Source organism: Megalobrama amblycephala, linkage group LG10, assembly GCF_018812025.1.
Source record: "Megalobrama amblycephala isolate DHTTF-2021 linkage group LG10, ASM1881202v1, whole genome shotgun sequence".
NCBI classification, from domain to species: Eukaryota; Metazoa; Chordata; class Actinopteri; order Cypriniformes; family Xenocyprididae; genus Megalobrama; species Megalobrama amblycephala.
The window spans coordinates 28,986,990-29,009,894 of NC_063053.1; the positions used below are offsets into that span (position 1 = coordinate 28,986,990).

General features: G+C 36.2%; 2 protein-coding genes across 3 annotated transcripts; one reads left to right on the forward strand and one right to left on the reverse strand.

The window, feature by feature from the left end:
* The first annotated feature begins 46 nt into the window (after positions 1–46).
* Positions 47–5,750, forward strand: dmac2l (distal membrane arm assembly component 2 like). Its single transcript, XM_048205679.1, has 5 exons — positions 47–188; positions 431–542; positions 2,034–2,242; positions 2,903–3,074; positions 5,360–5,750. Exons 2-5 carry the CDS (start codon positions 439–441, stop codon positions 5,472–5,474), a joined length of 600 nt encoding a protein of 199 aa, XP_048061636.1. The 5' UTR covers positions 47–188; positions 431–438; the 3' UTR covers positions 5,475–5,750.
* Positions 5,751–5,818: 68 nt separating this feature from the next.
* On the reverse strand, positions 5,819–22,862 carry cdkl1 (cyclin-dependent kinase-like 1 (CDC2-related kinase)). 2 transcript variants are annotated; one of them, XM_048205675.1, is made up of 10 exons: positions 22,263–22,862; positions 21,278–21,447; positions 18,656–18,777; positions 18,161–18,233; positions 10,731–10,821; positions 10,440–10,640; positions 10,269–10,351; positions 10,124–10,180; positions 9,877–10,032; positions 5,819–6,715 (listed from the first exon to the last, which is right to left on the reverse strand). In XM_048205675.1, exons 2-10 carry the CDS (start codon positions 21,443–21,445, stop codon positions 6,614–6,616), a joined length of 1,053 nt encoding a protein of 350 aa, XP_048061632.1. In that variant the 5' UTR covers positions 21,446–21,447; positions 22,263–22,862; the 3' UTR covers positions 5,819–6,613. The 2 variants fall into 2 exon arrangements, with proteins under 2 accessions (XP_048061632.1, XP_048061631.1); XM_048205674.1 differs by having other exon boundaries at positions 21,278–21,512; positions 22,263–22,859.
* Between the last annotated feature and the right edge of the window lie 43 nt (positions 22,863–22,905).

The window sequence follows — 22,905 nt, forward strand, 5'->3', positions numbered from 1 at the left end:
TCGGGTAAAGGAATCTCTCTGCTAGGGCGCTGAAGCGGTCCTTCGTGGCCCCACCCCTCACGCACACTCACTGACCAATGGGAGCGCGGGACGGGCTGACGTAACGGGTGAAAGATCAACGCGCGCGCATGGAGGACGCAGGATGTAAATAACAGATATTCCAGAACCGCACCGACCCGAACCACACGGTCAGTTTCGTACCATTTACACTATTTCTTTTAGTAGCGGTCCTAAATAAGTTTAGAACAGATTCTCTTGGAGCTGTAGGACATTTGGAGGTTTGATAAATTAATATGTTGTCCTCTAGATTCAATGACATGGCCATAAACGTATATTCTTCTTCTCAGTCTTCTATTAGAAAGTGTATTTGAACAGCGCGTCTTCATGCTTTGACGTCTCGTCTCTTTCTCTCTCTCTCTCTTTATTATAGTCATCGTCATGAGATTGTTGACCTGGTCAGCCCGGATGATTTTATCCGCACGAAAGCAGCCGCCAGGGGGCAGTCGAGAGTTCTGGGGGTGGCTCAACGCTGTTTTCAACAAGTAATATTTTTCAAAACAACAATTACGTGACTAGTTTAGTTTTTCTCTAATGTCATAATTTATTTCCTTTTCCAACCCACAGCAATCACCTGAGGCCAATTACAACAAACAAAAGAGCCATAAATATCTATAAAGGGACTAATGTCTAGTGATTAGTCTCTGGATTGACTATTCCTTGGAGTGAGAAATCCCTACAGAGACTAATTTAAATGTTAATTCACAACAACAGCTCGCATTTAGAGTCTAGACTTGTAACTTTAAAGTAGTAGCATCTAGCAGTTCAGTTTTATACTTTACGTAATTTTGGCTGTCCTGTGGATGTGTAATATAGTATATTTTGCTGCTTTTTACTGATTTATTTTCAACATCTATTTTTTTTGCAGTCCTGAAGTGTGAAAAATTAATTTTACAAGTTCCATATAGTCTCTGAATTATGCTGTACAAAATAGTTTTAAATATTGGTCAACAAATATGGGTTTTTCATTGACCAATACACCACTGACAAAATGCTGTGTTGCCATTTGCCACTATAATATTTAAATAAATTTAGTACACTTTGATCACAATATTCAGTATTGTTCAAAAGTTTAGGGTCAGTAAGATTTTTTTTTTAAATTGTTATTCAGCAAGGAAACATTAAATCAATCAAAAGAGACGTTAAAGACATTTATAATGTTACAAAAGATTTCTATTTAAAAATAAATGCAATTGATATTCATCAAAAAATCCTGAAAAAACAAAACAAAAAGTTTTCAACATTGATAATAATAAGAAATGTTTCTTGAGCAGCAAATCAGCATATTATAATGATTTCTGAAGGATCATGTGACACTGAAGACTGGAGTAATGATGCTGAAAATTTAGCTTTGCATCACTGAAATAAATTACATAAAAATATTCAAATAGAAAATAGCTATTTTAAATTCTAATAATATTTCACAATATTACTGTTTTAGTGTATTTTTGATCTAATAAATGCAGCTTTGGTGAGCATAAGAGATCTTACCCCAAACTAGGGCTGTCAAATGATTAATCGCGATTAATCGCATACAAAATAAAAGTTTGAGTTTGCCTAATATATGTGGGTGTACTGTGTGTAATTATTATGTATAAATACACACAAATTAATGTATATATTTAAGAGAAATGTTATTTATGTACAAAATATTTTTATTTATATATAAATTATATAAAAATATAAATAAATACATATACTTGTAAATATGTCTCAAATATATACATGAATGTGTTTGTATTTATATATACATAATAATTACACACAGTACACCCACATATATTAGGCAAACTCAAACTTTTATTTTGTATGCGATTAATCGCGATTAATCGTTTGACAGCCCTACCCCAAACCTTTGAAACAGTAGTTTATACAAAACTGAAAATGTGCACTTTCACTGCAGTCACTGCTTAAAATGTCACGCCATCCTTCCAGATGCATTGTTCAGTAATTGTTGTGTTCTTTGATCAATATAGAGTTGATTATGAGCGCATCAAAGCGGTGGGTCCTGATCGAGCTGCTGCCGAGTGGCTCCTGAGGTGTGGTGCAAAAGTTCGGTTCCGTGGTTTCGACCGCTGGCAACACGACTACAACGCACTCCCGACTGGGCCTTTGGGCCGGTACAAGATAGAAGCTATCGATGCCACAGAGTCCTGCATCATGTATCGTGGTTTTGATCACCTGGGTAAGCGAATGCTGCCAAATGATCGATTAAACGCATAAACACCCTTCTCACTGCCCTGACCCCGTTATGTAGCAGAATTATCTTTTAACCTTCAGCATTGTTGCATTACTTATGCAAATTTAATGAAATCATCAGTGAATAGAGAAGGTCAAGATCTCTTACTCCGTTTGCTCCTGCAAAACAGTTTTGCATTATTTATTAAATTAGACCCCAGAGAGGGAAAGTTTGTGAGGACGCTTCCATGTGTGTGTGAGATGTGGTGAGACACCGAGACGCCGTGCGTGTGTCACAGGTGAGGATGAGACACTGTCTGTGTGTCACAGGTGAGGATGAGAGGTTCAGTTGTGGGAAAAAGTGACGTAAAGCAAAGGGGTGTTTTACACAGACAGATACGGTGCAGTTCTTTTCGCACATCTAGTTTTACTATACAGTACATTACACCTACTGTACTCAATATGACATCACCAGCAAACCCTAACTTGTCCCTTTCACCTAGTAATATATGTAATAGATTTATTTATAAATATAATTTAAATGTAAAATATTTTTAATTATAAGAAAATGAAACTTTGCTGTCACCTTGGACGATATATGATCTAATATTTATAAAAGGCATCTAAAGAATTGTTAATAACTACATGCTTTTGTATTTGTGTTTAGAGGGTCTCGAGCACGTGGAGGAAATCAAGTTGAATAAGTGTATTTATATAGAAGACGCGTGTCTGGAGCGTTTGAGTCAAATAAAGACACTGCAGGACAGTGTGAAGAACATGACAGTAGTATCCTGTGGTAATGTGACAGATAAAGGACTCATCGCTCTTCATCACCTCAGGTATAACAGCAGCATCTTTCATTTCTGTGTAGCTCCATATTGCTGCATGTTAGATATTACTCCACATTTTGTGTATGTCAAATGGGGACAGTGATTGGACGATTGATCTTAAAGTGATAGTTCACCCCAAAATGAAAATGATCCCTTGATTTACTCACCCTCAAGCCATCCTAGGTGTATATGACTTTCTTCTTTCAGACGAATACAGTCGGAGTTATATTAAAGGTGCCATTGAATGAAAAATTGAATTTACCTTGGCATAGATGAATAATAAGAGTTCAGTACATGGAAATGACATACAGTGATTCTCAAACTACATTGTTTCCTCCTTCATATATAAATCTCATTTGTTTAAAAAACCTCAGAAGAACAGGCGAATCTCTCATTAATATGTACGCCTCCAATATTTGCATATGCCAGCTCATGTTCAAGGCATTAGACAAGGGCAGCCAGTTAACGTCTGGATCTGTGCACAGCTGAATCATCAGACTAGGTAAGCCAGCAAGAACAATAGCGAAAAATGGCAGATGGAGCAATAATAACTGACATGATCCATGATTACATGATATTTTTAGTGATATTTGTATATTGTCTTTCTAAATGTTTCGTTAGCATGTTGCTAATGTACTGTTAAATTTGGTAAAAGTTACCATCGTTTCTTACTGTATTCACGGAGACAAGAGCCGTCGCTATTTTCATTTTTAAACACTTGCAGTCTGTATAATTCATAAACACAACTTCATTCTTTATAAATCTCTTCAACAGTGTGTAATGTTAGCTTTAGCCACGGAGCACCATCAAACTCATTCAGAATCAAATGTAAACATCCAAATAAATACTATACTCACAGGAATCAATGTATGCATGACGAACACTTTGTAAAGGTCCATTTTGAGGGTTATATTAGCTGTTTGAACTTTGTTTGCTGTTTAAGGTTGTCGAGAGCTCGCAGGGGCAGGGAGCGGGAGATTTAAAGGGGCCGCGCGCTTAATCGGTGCATATGTAATTATGGCTCAAAATAGGCAGTTAAAAAAATTAATTTAAAAAAATCGATGGGGTATTTTGAGCTGAAACTTCACAGACACGTTCAGGGGACACCTTAGACTTATATTACATCTTTTGAAAAGGGGTTCTAGGGCACCTTTAAAAATATCCTGGCTCTCCCAAGCTTTATAATGGCAGTAAATGGGGGGCGAGATTTTGAAGCCAAAAAAGTGCATCCATCCATCGTAAAAGTACTCCACACGGCTCCAGGGGGCTAATAAAGGCCTTCTGGATAAAACGATGCGTTTGTGCAAGAAAAATATCCATATTAAAAAATTTATTATCTAAAATATCTAGCTTCCGGCGGACAACTGTATGCATACTGCGCAAGTCGACTTGCGCCACAAGAGTAACCCCTGACACGATGTATGACATACATCTTTCAAAAACCCATCGCTTCGCTTCAGAAGGTCTTTATTAACCCCCTGGAGATTATTTATATGATGGATGGATGCATTTTTGGATGGATGCATCTCGCCCCCCATTCACTACCATAATAAAGCTTAGAAGAGCCAGGATATTTTTAAATATATCTCTGATTGTGTTTGTCTAAAAGAAGAAAGACATATACACCTAAGATGGCTTGAGGGTGAGTAAATCATGGGGTTATTTTCATTTTGGGTGAACTATCCCTTTAAGTGACCAAATATCAGAAAATGTATCAGCTAGGACTGCATTTCCCAGAAGCATTGTGAGCCTACACAACAGTCACCACTGTTGCCAAACGTTTCTTCAATCTACTTAGTCTTTGCAGTTTTTTTTACACCTGGCTCATTTGGAGCATCTGTTTTGGAACCTGTTGCATTTTCTCCCTTAGTTCGGTTTGTTTAGGCATATATGAACACTCGGATTCAAGTTCGAAATGGGAGGGCGTTCAGGTGCAATTTTTACCTAGGAAACTCATATTTACGATAATTCCGAGAGCGCGTGACAGCAGCATAAGCCCGCGGAGAGAACTTGTCAGTCCATCTTGATAGATGACGCAGAGGAAACTCTAACCAATAAGAGGAGAATTTGTTTCTTGCATAAACACATTTTGGTACGCTTTGAAATGTTGCCTTGTGAAAGTGAACTGAACCAAGAAGAAAATGTAAGATTGTAACAAATTAAGTCCCTGTTTCAGAACAAAGCAAACTTTTGGGAAACACAGCCCTGGACGATACATTGGTTTCAGTAAAAACAGTGGCTTCTGCTACTGAAATCATAATTGTTACCTCAGATTGTGTGCTTGTGTGTATTAGGAACCTGGAGTGGCTGTTTCTCAGTGATCTGCCTGGTGTAAAAGATAAAGATCAGACCGTGGACAGACTCCAGACCGCACTTCCCAGACTCGCCATAGAATTGGATCTCGCTTAGCCAATCGCATCATTTCTCAGAACACATTTGGAACACCACAACTCTCACAGCCTTATGACCGGGCCAGACAAGCCCTCTGGCTGATGTCCATGACTGCTGTGGCAACAGTATCCAAGCAACTGTGCATCCCAGAGACGGATGCAGAGAGCTGCTTTGCCTTAGAGGCAAATCAACAACACCGAATTAGCTTTGTTTATTAAATAAAAGGTTTAGTTAGACCACCCAGGGCAGATCAACAATCTTATATTGCCATTCGCAATAAATTTTCAGCGGTGATTTTTTGTCGTTTTTTTCTTCACATATTTCTGCCTTCATTTCTTAAGAAAAAGCTATAGAAACAAATATATGTTGCAGAATGATCTTTAATGATTTAGTCTGAAAACAAACAAAAACTATTTCATTTTACATCTATTAATTTCAACACCAAAAATCATGTCTCTTGAATTTGGCATTTGGTGCGAGACAGTGGCTCAATTATTAGCACCGGTCGTAAAGGCAACAAAAAAGATCATTATGTCCACAATGGGGTAATAAATGTTGTCAAACAAAGCACAGGGTTATGTCCAGGAACACAGAAAGCACCACAGATTTCTCTACAATTCAAACAAGTTCTACACATCCCCAAACCCTTGTGTGTTCATTTATTAAATATTTTGGCTAATTTGCTTTCAGCAAACTCACTTCCATTTTACACTTTTTAAAATCCATTCCAAAGTCTTTCTCCACAGAAAAGTCTGCAGATTCTGTTTTGGGCCTCTGGTTACGTTTCTAGAAATGATTTTAGTCATATATACACACTTCAAACATACGTGAAGCATCATTAGACTTTATAATTAAGAAAAATAGCTGGATCTAAAAAAAACAGTCCCACAGAGCAAACTCTTCTACAGCACTGCACGGTGTCAGTTTCTAATCAAACTATCAAGCACAGCACAACATCCAATTTTAATGCTATTATTATTGCTGTTGTCATTTTACATATTACAGAAATGCTTCTGTGAGTCTTTGTTTTGGCAGTGTGACATCATTGTTCTACAGGCAGAGCAGAGCCTTTTGTCTATCTCTCACACACTCTCACATTCACACACCAGCTGGGAGGTGGACGCTCGGTTCTCGGGTTCCTGATGAGTCTGCGTCCATCATATGTTGGGCAGATGACAGTTGAATTTGCGCAGGTTGTTGTAGTATTTTCTGTTCTCCACGGCTGGGAACACAGTACTGCTGGCCAACTGAGGCAGATACTACACAGACAGAGAACGGGGATTTGAAATATTAAAATAAATGAGGGATTTCTATGAGTGAGAGTGGGGATGGGCAGTATGACCAAAATGTTTTAAGTAATTTTAAATTAATGGTTCATAGAAGTCTATCATGTTCACTAAAGCTGCATTTATTTGATCAAAAATACAGTACAAACAGTAATATTGTTAAATAACAGTCTTTATTTTGATATATTATAAAATGTAATTTATTCCTGTGATCAAAGCTGGATTTTTAGCATCATTACTCCAGTCTTCAGTAGGGGTGTAACGGTACACAAAACTCACGGTTCGGTACGTACCTCGGTTTTGAAGTCACGGTTCGGTACAGTTTTCGGTACAGCAGGTGGAGAGAAAACTAAACATAAAATTGCTTTTTTTTATTATTAAACAGAGGTTTACTGAACAAATTGTGTTTTTGTCTTTAAATATATTAAATTAAATTAAAACTAAAAGTTTCTTAAGGATAAAAAAAAAAAGATCTCTGCTAATGCTATAAACTATGTAGGGAGCCCTAACTTGAAAGAAGCCCAAACTATTAGCCTAAATTCAATTGCTTTTTATTTTTAGATAAAATAATCAACACTCAAATAACAAATTGTATGCAAACCTGTAAGCTGCACCTAAGGCAGTTTTTGCATTAACTTCTAAATGTTTTTACTCCAATTCGTTGTTGAAATATAATCATTTCTACACAGTGGCTGTTATTTTAACATCAGATTTATTTAAACATACATTAAATAGCCTAATCAGGATATCACTAAAAGGTTAAGTAAAATAATGAATATATTGGCTAATACAGTGCATATATTAAGCGAAAGAGTTCATTTCTCTAGCGAACTAACAAGCTGTGAACACTGAATGGCTTATCTGAGGTAAATGCATCATGACATATTGTTGAATACGGAAGCTTTCATTGATGTCTTTCCACCGTTGAAACACTGAATGAGCGATTACATGAGATATGACCGTTTCAGTAAGTTGTACTGAATCTTGCAACATACCTTCAGATGTTCTTTCATGTTTATTCTGTAACTAGTATTAAGGAGGAAGAGATGAACACATTCACTTGCGCTCCGCGCTCGCGCTCGCGCTGCCGGTTGAACTGAGGCGCCTGTACAGTGATCTGTCACCCCACATCAAAGCACGTCAAAATGGCATTTTCTGTTTAAACTTCATGATTTCGTGGACAGAATTTGAAGGATGACACTTTGTTTCTTATCGAAAGTAACAAAACGCAGAGCTTATTGCGGTTATTGGTGGTTAATATTGGTTGCAATGTAATGCTTCGGTACACACGTGCACCGTACCGAAAGCCCTGTACCGAAACGGTTCGGTACAAATACGTCTACACCCCTAGTCTTCAGTGTCACATGATCCTTCAGAAATCATTCTAAAATGCTGATTTGGTGCTCAAGAAACATTTCTTATTATCAGTGTTAAAACCAGTTGAGCTGCTCAATATTTTTGTGAACCCATGATACATTCTTAAGGATTCTTTGATGAATGGAATAATGGGCCTAAAATTAACACTCGCCAAGCACCAATGATCGGTAACATTTTTATGAATTCTAACAATGTTATGAGAACATGAACAAATGTGAAAGACGCTCTGTACAGTTGACGGGTCAGTGCTGCATCATCACGAAAATGTAAATATTCAAGCGGAAGAGCACGCGAAAGGGAATTACTCACGCGCTCTGTGGGAAGTTCTACATCCGAAACGTAAAAAGCGCGCCCTGAAAGCCGCTGCTCAGCGAGCAAATACTAAGTTAAAGGAACACTCAATTTTTTTTTGAAAATAGGCTTATTTTCCAACTCCCCTACAGTTAAACGGTTGAGTTTTACCGTTTTCGAATCCATTCAGCCAATCTCTGGGTCTGGTGGTACCACTTTTAGCATAGCTTAGCATAGTACATTGAATCTGATTAGACCGTTAGCATCTCGCTCAAAAATGACCAAAGCGTTTCAATATTTTTCCTATTTAAAACTTGACTCTTCTGTAGTTACATCATGTACTAAGACCGACGGAAAATGAAAAGTTGCAATTTTCTAGGCCGATATGGCTAGGATCTATACTCTCATTCCGGCGTAATAATCAAGGAACTTTGCTGCCGTACCATGGGTGCAGCAGACGCAATGATATTACGCAGCGTCTGATTATGAGCGAGATGCTAACGGTCTAATCAGATTCAATGAACTATGCTAAGCTATGCTAAAAGTAGTACCGTCAGACCCGGAGATCGGCTGAATGGATTCGAAAATGGATTCTGTTTAACTCTAGGGGAGTTGGAAAATGAGCCTATTTTCAAAAAAGTGTAGTGTTCCTTTAAGCTCTCTTTCATGTCTTCCTGTGCTTGAACGGACAATATTAGGTAAAAAAAAAAAAGCCTGTCTCAGCGAATATCCTAGTAAACAGTCGGTTATGTCTTCCGTTGAGAAAGAAAACGCATCATCCATGTGTCGATTTGCTCTTAAAGTGACAGGATCCTAATAATCCTGCTGCTGTGCTGTCTGCGTTTTTAATGTTAACCAAAAAAAGAGAAACAAAATCACAATGCTTTCGAACTTTTGAAAAAGGATATGAAGACTAAACAGTGTTATTTATTTGATAAGACTACTTGAAAGCGCTGTTTATTTCATTTGTATCTTTGTTGTATTATATTTATTATTTGTGCGATTGCTTGTAACTTGATTATTTGATATTGTATTACTGACAGTTTACTTGTCTTTAAAAATGGAGGCAATAAAAATGTATATTAGTTAAGATAGTAGTTTTAGCCATGTTTTCAAAATTGGAATAGAGGATTGTGAACTTTCACTAGTATTTAAAATATTGGTGTCATAACTAACTATTTGTTTCATGGCTGGTAAAAAATAGTTTCAGTAAATTCTCTTAAATCACCAGCCATTGGCAGGTGTGGCAAAAAGATGGTGTTAGGCCCTGTTTATAAATGTATTTACTGTCATTTTTGATCAATTTAATGCATGCTTTATGGGGGGAAAAAGCTATTTATTTAAAAAATCTTACTGTCCCCAAATATTAAATATATATAAATTCTACAGCTTGAACTACCATTGCACACTATAAAGGGTCATACGGCCCAGCCCTAGGTGTGAGTGTTGTAGTAATGGCAACAGACCCCAGGAGGCAGGTGTTTGCGTGGCTGGCGTGTGCGTCTCTTTCGGTCCAGTTCACGTGTCACGCTCTCGCTCTCCTCTCGCAGACTGTCAAAGTATGGCTGTTCTAGTAACTGCTCACAGGACAACCTTTCAGCCGGATCCATCCGCAGACAACCCTGAGACAGACAAAGAGGTGTTGGTACTGGTTCTGAGTGCGCAGTAGACTTCTGTATGGTGTGTGTGTGTGTGTGTGTGTGTTTAACTGACCTTCATGAGGCTCAGTGCCTGGTACGAGAGATTTGGATACCTCAGTTCAAGAGGCTCCTGTTCATAAGACACATGTAGAGTGTGTTTACTTTGTAGACCTCTAGAAATGAACTTATGCAGAATGAAAAGTTAATGATCATCTCACCATCTCCTGTGGTTCAGGGACACAAACTCCGCTAAAGAACTGGTTAGTGCTGAACACCTGCTGGTGTCGAGGTATCAACTCGCCTATGAACACAACAACACACAAATAAACTGTATTCATGATCTATTCACACATAATATAAACAGCTGGAGATACATGTGTGTCTCTTACCCAGAGTTTTCCTAATCAGATACAGCTGGTCTACATCAGATTTGCCCGGCCATAAGGGGGCGCCAGAGAGCAGCTCTGCAAACACACAACCTACTGCCCAGACGTCCACTGGCGGGCCGTACTGCGTGTCTCCCACTAACAGTTCTGGAGCTCTGTACCACCGTGTCGCTACATAATCCGTGTAATAATCACATGGACCCGCTGGAAAAAGAGCGAGCCATTAGAACAATGAAACGCTGAAGGTGCAGTGTGTGTGTGCTTTAAATGTATGGACTGTATGTGTGCACGCACTGAGGATCCTGGCAAAGCCAAAGTCGCAGAGCTTGATGACCTGATGTTTGGTGATGAGAATATTTTCAGGCTTCACATCTCTGTGGATACACTAAAAACACACATTTTTAAGTCAATCTGAGAGTCCCTTGAAACAGAGGCTCTCAACTCTGGTCTTGGGGACCCACCGCTCTGCACATTTTGTATGTCTGTCTTATCTGACACACTCATTTCAGTTCGTGGAGCTCTTTTCTAATGAGCTGATGATCGGAATCAGGGGTGTTAAATAAAAAAGACAAAATGTGCAGAGCGGTGGGTCCCCAGGACTGGAGTTGAGAACCACTGCCTTAAAACATCTGATCTAAAAATAGTATTAAGACACTTTACTAATATTAAACTGACTGATAGCTGGTCAATTCTGTCTGGATCCTATGGAAGCTTGCTCCCGCAATTGAATAAAAGATAAAAAAAAAGGTAATTGTGACTTTTTATCTCACAGTTCTGACATTTTTCTTGCAACTGCGAGTTTATATCTTGCAATTCTGACTTTTTTTTTTCTCAGAATTGTAATATAAAGTCGCAACTGCAAGTTAGAAAGTCGCAATTGAGTGTTATAAAGTCAGAATTGCGTTATTTAAAGTCGCAATTGAGTGTTATAAAGTCAGAACTGCGTGATTTAAGGTCGCAATTGAGTGTTATAAAGTCAGAATTGCTTGATTTAGTCGCAATGGAGTGTTATAAAGTCAGAATTGTGATTTAAAGTCGCAATGGAGTGTTATAAAGTCAGAATTGCTTGATTTAGTCGAAATGGAGTGTTATAAAGTCAGAATTGTGATTTAAAGTCGCAATGGAGTGTTATAAAGTCAGAATTGTGATTTAAAGTCGCAATGGAGTGTTATAAAGTCAGAATTGCGTGATTTAAGGTCGCAATGGAGTGTTATAAAGTCAGAATTGTATGATTTAAAGTCGCAATTGAGTGTTATAAAGTCAGAATTGCTTGATTTAGTCGAAATGGAGTGTTATAAAGTCAGAATTGTGATTTAAAGTCGCAATGGAGTGTTATAAAGTCAGAATTGTGTGATTTAAAGTCGCAATGGAGTGTTATAAAGTCAGAATTGTGTGATTTAAAGTCGCAATTGAGTGTTATAAAGTCAGAATTGCTTGATTTAGTCGCAATGGAGTGTTATAAAGTCAGAATTGTGATTTAAAGTCGCAATGGAGTGTTATAAAGTCAGAATTGCTTGGTTTAGTCGAAATGGAGTGTTATAAAGTCAGAATTGTGATTTAAAGTCGCAATGGAGTGTTATAAAGTCAGAATTGCGTGATTTATGGTCGCAATTGAGTGTTATAAAGTCAGAATTGTGTGATTTAAAGTCGCAATTGAGTGTTATAAAGTCAGAATTGCGTGATTAAAGGTCACAATTGAGTGTTATAAAGTCAGAATTGCGTGATTTAAAGTCGCAATTGAGTGTTATAAAGTCAGAATTGCATGATTTAAAGTCGCAATTGAGTGTTATAAAGTCAGAACTGCGTGATTTAAGGTCGCAATTGAGTGTTATAAAGTCAGAATTGTGATTTAAAGTCGCAATTGAGTGTTATAAAGTCAGAATTGCGTGATTTAAGGTTGCAGTTGAGTATTATATAGTCAGAATTGCATGATATAAAGTCGCAATTGAGTGTTATAAAGTCAGAATTGTGATTTAAAGTCGCAATGGAGTGTTATAAAGTCAGAATTGCGTGATTTAAAGTCGCAATTGAGTGTTATAAAGTCAGAATTGTATGATTTAAGGTCACAATTGAGTGTTGTAAAGTCAGAATTGCGTGATTTAAAGTCGCAATTGAGTGTTATAAAGTCAGAACTGCGTGATTTAAAGTCGCAATTGAGTGTTATAAAGTCAGAACTGCGTGATTTAAAGTCGCAATTGAGTGTTATAAAGTCAGAACTGCGTGATTTAAAGTCGCAATGGAGTGTTATAAAGTCAGAATTGCTTGATTTAGTCGCAATGGAGTGTTATAAAGTCAGAATTGCTTGATTTAGTCGCAATGGAGTGTTATAAAGTCAGAATTGTGATTTAAAGTCGCAATTGAGTGTTATAAAGTCAGAATTGTGATTTAAAGTCGCAATGGAGTGTTATAAAGTCAGAATTGCGTGATTTAAGGTTGCAATGGAGTGTTATAAAGTCAGAATTGCTTGATTTAGTCGCAATTGAGTGTTATAAAGTCAGAATTGTGATTTAAAGTCGCAATGGAGTGTTATAAAGTCAGAATTGCTTGATTTAGTCGCAATGGAGTGTTATAAAGTCAGAATTGCGTGATTTAAGGTTGCAATGGAGTGTTATAAAGTCAGAATTGCTTGATTTAGTCGCAATGGAGTGTTATAAAGTCAGAATTGCGTGATTTAAGGTTGCAATGGAGTGTTATAAAGTCAGAATTGCTTGATTTAGTCGCAATTGAGTGTTATAAAGTCAGAATTGTGATTTAAAGTCGCAATGGAGTGTTATAAAGTCAGAATTGCTTGATTTAGTCGCAATGGAGTGTTATAAAGTCAGAATTGCTTGATTTAGTCGCAATGGAGTGTTATAAAGTCAGAATTGTGATTTAAAGTCGCAATTGAGTGTTATAAAGTCAGAATTGTGATTTAAAGTCGCAATGGAGTGTTATAAAGTCAGAATTGCGTGATTTAAGGTTGCAATGGAGTGTTATAAAGTCAGAATTGCTTGATTTAGTCGCAATTGAGTGTTATAAAGTCAGAATTGTGATTTAAAGTCGCAATGGAGTGTTATAAAGTCAGAATTACGTGATTTATGGTCACAATTGAGTGTTATAAAGTCAGAACTGCGTGATTTATGGTCGCAATTGAGTGTTATAAAGTCAGAATTGTGTGATTTAGTCGCAATGGATTGTTATAAAGTCAGAATTGTGATTTAAAGTCGCAATGGAGTGTTATAAAGTCAGAATTGTGATTTAAAGTCGCAATGGAGTGTTATAAAGTCAGAATTGTGATTTAAAGTCGCAATGGAGTGTTATAAAGTCAGAATTGCGTGATTTATGGTCGCAATTGAGTGTTATAAAGTCAGAATTGTGTGATTTAAAGTCGCAATTGAGTGTTATAAAGTCAGAATTGTGATTTAAAGTCGCAATGGAGTGTTATAAAGTCAGAATTGCGTGATTTAAGGTCGCAATGGAGTGTTATAAAGTCAGAATTGCTTGATTTAGTCGCAATTGAGTGTTATAAAGTCAGAATTGTGATTTAAAGTCGCAATTGAGTGTTATAAAGTCAGAATTGCGTGATTTATGGTCGCAATTGAGTGTTATAAAGTCAGAATTGTGTGATTTAAAGTCGCAATTGAGTGTTATAAAGTCAGAATTGCTTGATTTAGTCGCAATGGAGTGTTATAAAGTCAGAATTGTGATTTAAAGTCGCAATGGAGTGTTATAAAGTCAGAATTGCTTGATTTAGTCGAAATGGAGTGTTATAAAGTCAGAATTGTGATTTAAAGTCGCAATGGAGTGTTATAAAGTCAGAATTGTGATTTAAAGTCGCAATGGAGTGTTATAAAGTCAGAATTGCGTGATTTAAGGTCGCAATGGAGTGTTATAAAGTCAGAATTGTATGATTTAAAGTCGCAATTGAGTGTTATAAAGTCAGAATTGCTTGATTTAGTCGAAATGGAGTGTTATAAAGTCAGAATTGTGATTTAAAGTCGCAATGGAGTGTTATAAAGTCAGAATTGTGTGATTTAAAGTCGCAATGGAGTGTTATAAAGTCAGAATTGTGTGATTTAAAGTCGCAATTGAGTGTTATAAAGTCAGAATTGCTTGATTTAGTCGCAATGGAGTGTTATAAAGTCAGAATTGTGATTTAAAGTCGCAATGGAGTGTTATAAAGTCAGAATTGCTTGGTTTAGTCGAAATGGAGTGTTATAAAGTCAGAATTGTGATTTAAAGTCGCAATGGAGTGTTATAAAGTCAGAATTGCGTGATTTAAGGTCGCAATGGAGTGTTATAAAGTCAGAATTGTATGATTTAAAGTCGCAATTGAGTGTTATAAAGTCAGAATTGCTTGATTTAGTCGAAATGGAGTGTTATAAAGTCAGAATTGTGATTTAAAGTCGCAATGGAGTGTTATAAAGTCAGAATTGCGTGATTTATGGTCGCAATTGAGTGTTATAAAGTCAGAATTGTGTGATTTAAAGTCGCAATTGAGTGTTATAAAGTCAGAATTGCGTGATTAAAGGTCACAATTGAGTGTTATAAAGTCAGAATTGCGTGATTTAAAGTCGCAATTGAGTGTTATAAAGTCAGAATTGCATGATTTAAAGTCGCAATTGAGTGTTATAAAGTCAGAACTGCGTGATTTAAGGTCGCAATTGAGTGTTATAAAGTCAGAATTGTGATTTAAAGTCGCAATTGAGTGTTATAAAGTCAGAATTGCGTGATTTAAGGTTGCAGTTGAGTATTATATAGTCAGAATTGCATGATATAAAGTCGCAATTGAGTGTTATAAAGTCAGAATTGTGATTTAAAGTCGCAATGGAGTGTTATAAAGTCAGAATTGCGTGATTTAAAGTCGCAATTGAGTGTTATAAAGTCAGAATTGTATGATTTAAGGTCACAATTGAGTGTTGTAAAGTCAGAATTGCGTGATTTAAAGTCGCAATTGAGTGTTATAAAGTCAGAACTGCGTGATTTAAAGTCGCAATTGAGTGTTATAAAGTCAGAACTGCGTGATTTAAAGTCGCAATTGAGTGTTATAAAGTCAGAACTGCGGGATTTAAAGTCGCAATTGAGTGTTATAAAGTCAGAACTGCGTGATTTAAAGTCGCAATTGAGTGTTATAAAGTCAGAATTGTGATTTAAAGTCGCAATGGAGTGTTATAAAGTCAGAATTGCATGATTTAAGGTTGCAATTGAGTGTTATAAAGTCAGAATTGTGTGATTTAAAGTTGCAATTGAGTGTTATAAAGTCAGAATTGTGTGATTTAAAGTTGCAATTGAGTGTTATAAAGTCAGAATTGCTTGATTTAGTCGCAATGGAGTGTTATAAAGTCAGAATTGTGATTTAAAGTCGCAATGGAGTGTTATAAAGTCAGAATTGCGTGATTTAAAGTCGCAATTGAGTGTTATAAAGTCAGAACTGCGTGATTTAAAGTCGCAATTGAGTGTTATAAAGTCAGAACTGCGTGATTTAAAGTCGCAATTGAGTGTTATAAAGTCAGAACTGCGTGATTTAAAGTCGCAATTGAGTGTTATAAAGTCAGAACTGCGTGATTTAAAGTCACAATTGAGTGTTATAAAGTCAGAACTGCGTGATTTAAAGTCGCAATTGAGTGTTATAAAGTCAACTGCGTGATTTAAAGTCGCAATTGAGTGTTGTAAAGTCAGAATTGCGTGATTTAAAGTCGCAATTGAGTGTTATAAAGTCAGAACTGCGTGATTTAAAGTCGCAATTGAGTGTTATAAAGTCAGAACTGCGTGATTTAAGGTCGCAATTGAGTGTTATAAAGTCAGAATTGTGATTTAAAGTCGCAATGGAGTGTTATAAAGTCAGAATTGCATGATTTAAGGTTGCAATTGAGTGTTATAAAGTCAGAATTGTGTGATTTAAAGTTGCAATTGAGTGTTATAAAGTCAGAATTGTGTGATTTAAAGTTGCAATTGAGTGTTATAAAGTCAGAATTGCTTGATTTAGTCGCAATGGAGTGTTATAAAGTCAGAATTGTGATTTAAAGTCGCAATGGAGTGTTATAAAGTCAGAATTGCGTGATTTATGGTCGCAATTGAGTGTTATAAAGTCAGAATTGTGATTTAAAGTCGCAATGGAGTGTTATAAAGTCAGAATTGTGATTTAAAGTCGCAATTGAGTGTTATAAAGTCAGAATTGTGATTTAAAGTCGCAATGGAGTGTTATAAAGTCAGAATTGCATGATTTAAGGTTGCAATTGAGTGTTATAAAGTCAGAATTGTGTGATTTAAAGTTGCAATTGAGTGTTATAAAGTCAGAATTGTGTGATTTAAAGTTGCAATTGAGTGTTATAAAGTCAGAATTGCTTGATTTAGTCGCAATGGAGTGTTATAAAGTCAGAATTGTGATTTAAAGTCGCAATGGAGTGTTATAAAGTCAGAATTGCGTGATTTATGGTCGCAATTGAGTGTTATAAAGTCAGAATTGTGTGATTTAAAGTCGCAATTGCAAGTTATAAAGTCAGAATTGTGTGATTTAAATTCACAGTTGCATGTTATAGTCAATTGCGAGTTACAAACTTTTTTCAGAATTGCGAGTTTATCTCTCACAATTTTGACTTTTTTTCAGAATTGTGAGTTTATATTTTCTCAGAATTGTGTTTATATTTCGCAATTCTGACTTTATAACATGGAATTGTGAGTTTAATTGAGTATAATGTCAGAACTGTGAGAAATAAACAATTCAGTCAGTCTTTTTTCCTCAGAATTAGACACGCAATTGTGAGAAAAAAAATCAGAATTTTGAGATAAAAAGTAGCAATTCCCTATTTTATTTTTAATTTAGTGGCAGAAACAAGCTTCCATATGATCCTGCCTCTTCTGGTAAATCATTTTATTATGCTGTGTTCATGCCATGTCATAATTACTGTAAATAAAGCTCTGTATGCTTTTGAATTGCTCTTGTGGTATTTGATGTCATACACCAATCGCCGCTTCAAGTCAAAACACACCTTAAATCTGCAGTGGTCAGGTGGTACAGCAGTCACATGATGCAAGCCGTAGCTTCCAGAAAATGATGAGTTTACACATTGTAATTACAAGTTCTACAAGCACGTGAAGGCTTTTTACAGTTTAAAATCGTTATGGAATTACGACATGGTGTGAACACACCTTTATTAATCATCACTATTATCATCATACTTGACTGTTCATGAAATAAATAAACAGGTCAAGGCATATGATGTTACGGATCTAATAAAACAAGTAGCAGATATAATTCCAGTTTTGCCAAAATTAGGTATTACATTTTTTTTTAGATTTGTAATTGCATTTTAAAATAAATAAAAAGCATTTATTTCTAGACTTGTAATTTCATATTTAAATAAAATGTATTTTAATTAATATTAAAAATATATATTAATATTAATTTTTTTGAATTAATACAATTTTTAATAATTTGTAAATGTCAGATAAAATATTGGCATAAAATATTTTATAAAAAAAAAAAAGGTTTTTTAACATCTACAAAATTTAAATACTTCATATAAAGTAAATATTTTCCAGATAATATTGTAATAACTTGCTTTAATACAGTTGAAAATTAAAAAGTCAATTATTTAACTTTAGAAACAACGTTTATATAATATGACTTTTCTTACACAGTATAAATGCAGCTACCTTTATATTTTATGTGCCTTTTGAAAGGAAAATAATACTGCCGACAAGATAAGAGAGGGAGAGAGCGGCTGCAACTTTATAATTCTTACGTTTTGTTTGTGGCAGAAGTTCACAGCCTGAAGTGTTTGCCAGATGATGCTTTTAACCATGTGCTCTGGAACACTGAGTGAACACACACACACACACACACACAAACACAAAAGCGTCACAATGCAGTTACAGGAACACAAACCTCATTTTCTACTTTATCCTTCTCCGCCCCTTCTGTCTATCTCAATCCTCCTACTGAACTCCACACTAACGCTATAGGTTCAGTGTGTATGTGCATGTATAAGTGATCTTTTGTGTGAGCTTTGTTGATTCTTGACTTGTAAATCAAAAGGACGACACAGAAAGAGTTAAATGTTGTTAAATGTTTAACAGCGTCTTAGTCAAGTGCACCACAGAGGGCAAATGCATCCTGCTGTAAACATTCCACCAAAGACATGCTAGGCGTCATAGCAACAAAAACAATATGTCCGTTAGTGTGAGAAACACAGAGCTGTTTTATAGGTGTGTCTGCATGTGTGTGTGTGTGTTCTCACCCTCGGGGGTATCTGTCCAGCTCATTTAGGACAGTGTGGTCGCAGTACTCAAACACCAGGTGCAGTTTTCTCTTTCTTCTGAACACCTCTATCAGATTCACCAGGTTTGGATGTTTTAGTTGCTATACACAAAATGTAATGAACAAGTTAGGATTTATATGTGTGGAAATATATATATATATATATATATATATATATATATATATATATATATATATATATATATATATATATATATATATATATATAGTCTAGGACTTCTAGTGAAAATGCTTCTTATCTAATTAACATCTTAGTATTTGGTTTGCCTGTCTTGCTTTAAAATGAATGCCACTTTAGCAAAATTAGAGATGAGCATTTTGTGCTTCAGTGGAAGGAAGAGCATATATGATAGTCTGTACAGAGGCACAAATCTACTTAGTTTTATTTTTATAGTAACCAAATACTGCAGAATCTTTAATATTTCTTATTTATTTTGCATTATCAAAAGTCCTAAAACTAACAGGTTCAAATGATAAAACTTCCATATTTTCAATGCTGACTGAGACTTTTGGACCCCACTTTATGTGTACATTTGATTAAAGTGATAGTTCACCCAAAAATGATTTACTCACCCTCAAGCCATCCTAGGTATATATGACTATCTTCTTTCAGATGAACACAATTGGAGATATATTTTAAAAATATCGCGCTCTGTCAACGGCAGTGATGTCTGGCGCATATGCTTCAATGAGCGCCAGACATCACTGCCACTGTTAGAGCGCGATCAGACCTCACGAATCGAGTGACGAATGCCGTTGGACATAGTGGTGTATTAGAGGTAAAAAATGATATAAATACTGTTCGGTTTCTCGCACAAACCGATCGTTTCGTGTCTTAAGACATCAATGTGTCGTCACGAGCCGCAGGGTTTAATTTGGATTTGTCTGTCGTGTTTTATTTAGTCCAAGTTCCCGCTGACTTGCATTATACCACTGAAAGACGGCAGCGGTTGCAGTTAAAAATCATCATTTGTGTTCCACTGAAGAAACAAAGACACCTACATCTTGGATGCTCTGGGGGTAAGCAGATAAACATTAAAATTTTCATTTTTGGGTGAACTATCCCTTTAACTATTAACTGTACGCATGCGGCGAAAAAGTAACCTCTGACCCGATGTAATGACGAACGCGGAAGCGCAGAGGATAGAGCAAAACAAAACACCGGTCACAAATTAGAAGTCTAAAACAAGAAATTTTTAAAGAGAAATGTCAGAGGATTTCGATATAAGAGAAGAGGAGCTTGAGTTTGTTGCACAGCCCTATTTGTTTGAATCGCGAGAGGCGTCTAAACTTACGATACTCCTACATCCTATGTCATAATTTGCGTCAGAGGTTACTCTTGTGGCGCAAGTCGACAGCATCTGCCAGAAGCTAGTTATATGGATATTTTTCTTACAAAAACCAATCGCTTCGCTTCAGAAGGCCTTTATTAACCTCCTGGAGCAGTATGGATTATTTTTATGACAGATGGATGAATTTTTTGTGCTTCAAAATCTCGCCCCCCATTCACTGCCATTATAACGCTTGGAAGAGCCAGGATATTTTTAAATATATCTCCAATTGTGTTCATCTGAAAGAAGATAGTCATATACATCAAGGATAGCTTGAGGGTGAGTAAATCATGGGATCATTTTAATTTTTGGGAGAACTATCCCTTTAAGTGCGTTTACACGTTAAAAAAGACAAGCAGCTTCACGTCTTATTAGATGCATTTCATTAAAACACAATGACAAACACACACCATTTCAGTGTTGTTATTATTAACTAAACCAAAAACCATTGAAAAATCATGTTTGGTAATTGAAATAAAGCTGAAATAAAATATTAATATTAGAAGAAAAACCTTGGCAACTGACTGAAATAAATGAGTATAACTACTACAATTACTAAAACTGAAATAAAAATAGAGCCAAATAGAAATATTTAAAAAAATAACTAGAGCACATAAATGACTAAAAATAAAATTAAAACTGAAAATATGAAAATAAAGGTTTTAGGTCAACCCCAGATAAAAGATATTTAAACAAGACCACACATTTTTCAAATAAATGAATCAAATTCTGTGGTACAGTATAACTGCCTGCCATCATGACTGACCAAATAATAATAATAAAAAAAGCTCAAGGGAGGGGAAGGGAACAACAACAAGAATATTCATCCATCCATCCCTTCATGCATAACAGAGTGAAATTAATTGGTAAGCCAGTGTTGGCTGACATGTCAGATCTTCAAAGAGCCACAGCTTTGCTCTCAGCTCAAAAGAAAGAGTTTGCAAATCACACAAGAGCTCCAGACACTGCTTATTAAAACACCCTACTGACTAATGAGACAAAAATACTACTAATACTATTCTTCAAGTCTACAAATGATGATAGCAACAAAACAAGAATCAAAAACAATCTTAAACCAGCCTTAAACAGCTTTGCTGGTCTGTTGGCTGGTTTTAAAGGGGTTCTGGGCATTTTATAACAGGCTGCCAGCTTGCCCAGGCTGGGGAACCTCTTAAACCAGCTAAGACCAGCAAGCCACTTAGGCTGGTTTAAGATGGGATTATTCCAGCAGGGTCAGACTGAGCATTTACCTTCAGCATGCGGATTTCTCTGAGCGCTATTTTCTTAATGATGGGATCATCCTCAGATTCTACAAACTTCTTGATGGCGACGATCTGTCCGGTGTCTTTATTCCTGCATTTGAACACGATGCCGTACGAGCCTTCACCAATCTTACTGATCTTCTCATACTTCTCCATCTCTGCGACACCAGCAGAACACACTTATGACACTGTCTCACCTTGATGTCGACCTAAATGTACAAATCTAGAGCCAAATATGAGGTTTGTAAATGACATATAGAGGGATGTTGATAAAAATGCAGTTACATTTTAAGGTGTTCCTGTTACAGTGTACTTACACAAATAAGTACTACTATAGTAAGTACATGTAACGTGTGTAACAAGGAGATTTTAAAATAAAGTGTTACCAAAAATTCTTTCTATATATGAAGACTTCAGATGCAAAAGCCTCTAAGTGCTGTCTGAAATTTCAAGCTTGTATGTTTATTTTCAGTTATCTCACTTTAATGGCAATGAAAAGGACCTATTAATTGCCATTAAAGTGGAAATACTGAACCTAAACATACGAGCTTGATAAAAATGCTTAAGTTAGAAGCAAATTTCAGAGGATTTTGCATCTGAAGTCTTCATATTGTTCTGGGCCCCTTGCCTTTTTAAAAATAACACTTAGAAATTGTTGTGGGCCCCTATAATGCAGGAAGATAACAACAAACTTATAAGTCATTATTTTATTTTATTTTAAAGCTAATATCAGCTGGTCACTGAATTTTATTTCTGAAATAATTCTTTGCAAGTTTATAAGACAATATGTATTTTGAGTAACTAAAGTCTTAGTAAAGTTCCTGTTATGTAACACGGTTAAGATCAGTTCTGCTCTAGTGTACTAAATTGCGTCCTGTTTATAGTATTCAACTTTAGTACCAAGAAGAATTATATGTATAAAAAAACTACAATACATCTTATATTATCTAAGAGAGAGATAGAGAGAGCTTACCTTCCAATGTCTCATCCAAATATCTGCTTTATGATAAAAAAATTAAAGCGTACGCAAATCACAACTTTCTGAGGTCGAAATTTGTCACATAAGCGGAGATGTTTGTGTGGAGTGAATCTGAGGACAGAAGCAGCCGTGTGTCCGCGTACAGCGAGAGTGTGTTTGAGTTCGCATGGAGAAGAAAACACGCTATTTACAAGCGGCCGGTCGCCATAGAAACCGAGTCAAAACTCCGCCTCCACTGCGCGCGCCTCAGTCTGCACAGCAACACGACGAAAGCTCGAAACAATCCTCAACAGCTGACCTCAGATCAGTCATTTACGAGCCGGCTGTGGGACTGTAAATCCCTTCATCAGATGACAAATCAAATACAACGAATTTTTTTTTAAGTTCTACATACTCATACGAGCGTGAGGTGACGGTCCACTCGCACAAAAGTTTCTGTTAATCACTCGGTCTCACACACACACACATCCGCAAGAGAATGCTTTTTGTTATCAAGTAAGGTGTATGAACAAACAACTCCCTAAGTTGATTACACACCACACTTACAAACTTGTGCACTTGTAAGTATCAGTGTAGGCCTACTTGAACTAATTAGGACTACAGCCCTACCCATTACAAACAATACTTGGCCCATGTA

What these genes read in the sequence shown, in the direction of transcription:
- dmac2l (XM_048205679.1), top strand. Translation starts at nt 439, where the DNA reads ATGAGATTGTTGACCTGGTCAGCCCGGATGATTTTATCCGCACGAAAG. An exon ending in CTCAACGCTGTTTTCAACAA is followed by an intron (nt 543 to 2,033) that starts GTAATATTTTTC and finishes TGATCAATATAG; the next exon opens with AGTTGATTATGAGCGCATCA. An exon ending in TCGTGGTTTTGATCACCTGG is followed by an intron (nt 2,243 to 2,902) that starts GTAAGCGAATGC and finishes ATTTGTGTTTAG; the next exon opens with AGGGTCTCGAGCACGTGGAG.
- cdkl1 (XM_048205675.1), bottom strand. Translation starts at nt 21,445, where the DNA reads ATGGAGAAGTATGAGAAGATCAGTAAGATTGGTGAAGGCTCGTACGGC. An exon ending in TCTGATTAGGAAAACTCTGG is followed by an intron (nt 10,352 to 10,439) that starts GTAAGAGACACA and finishes TTGTGTTCATAG; the next exon opens with GCGAGTTGATACCTCGACAC. An exon ending in AGGCACTGAGCCTCATGAAG is followed by an intron (nt 10,033 to 10,123) that starts GTCAGTTAAACA and finishes TGTCTGTCTCAG; the next exon opens with GGTTGTCTGCGGATGGATCC.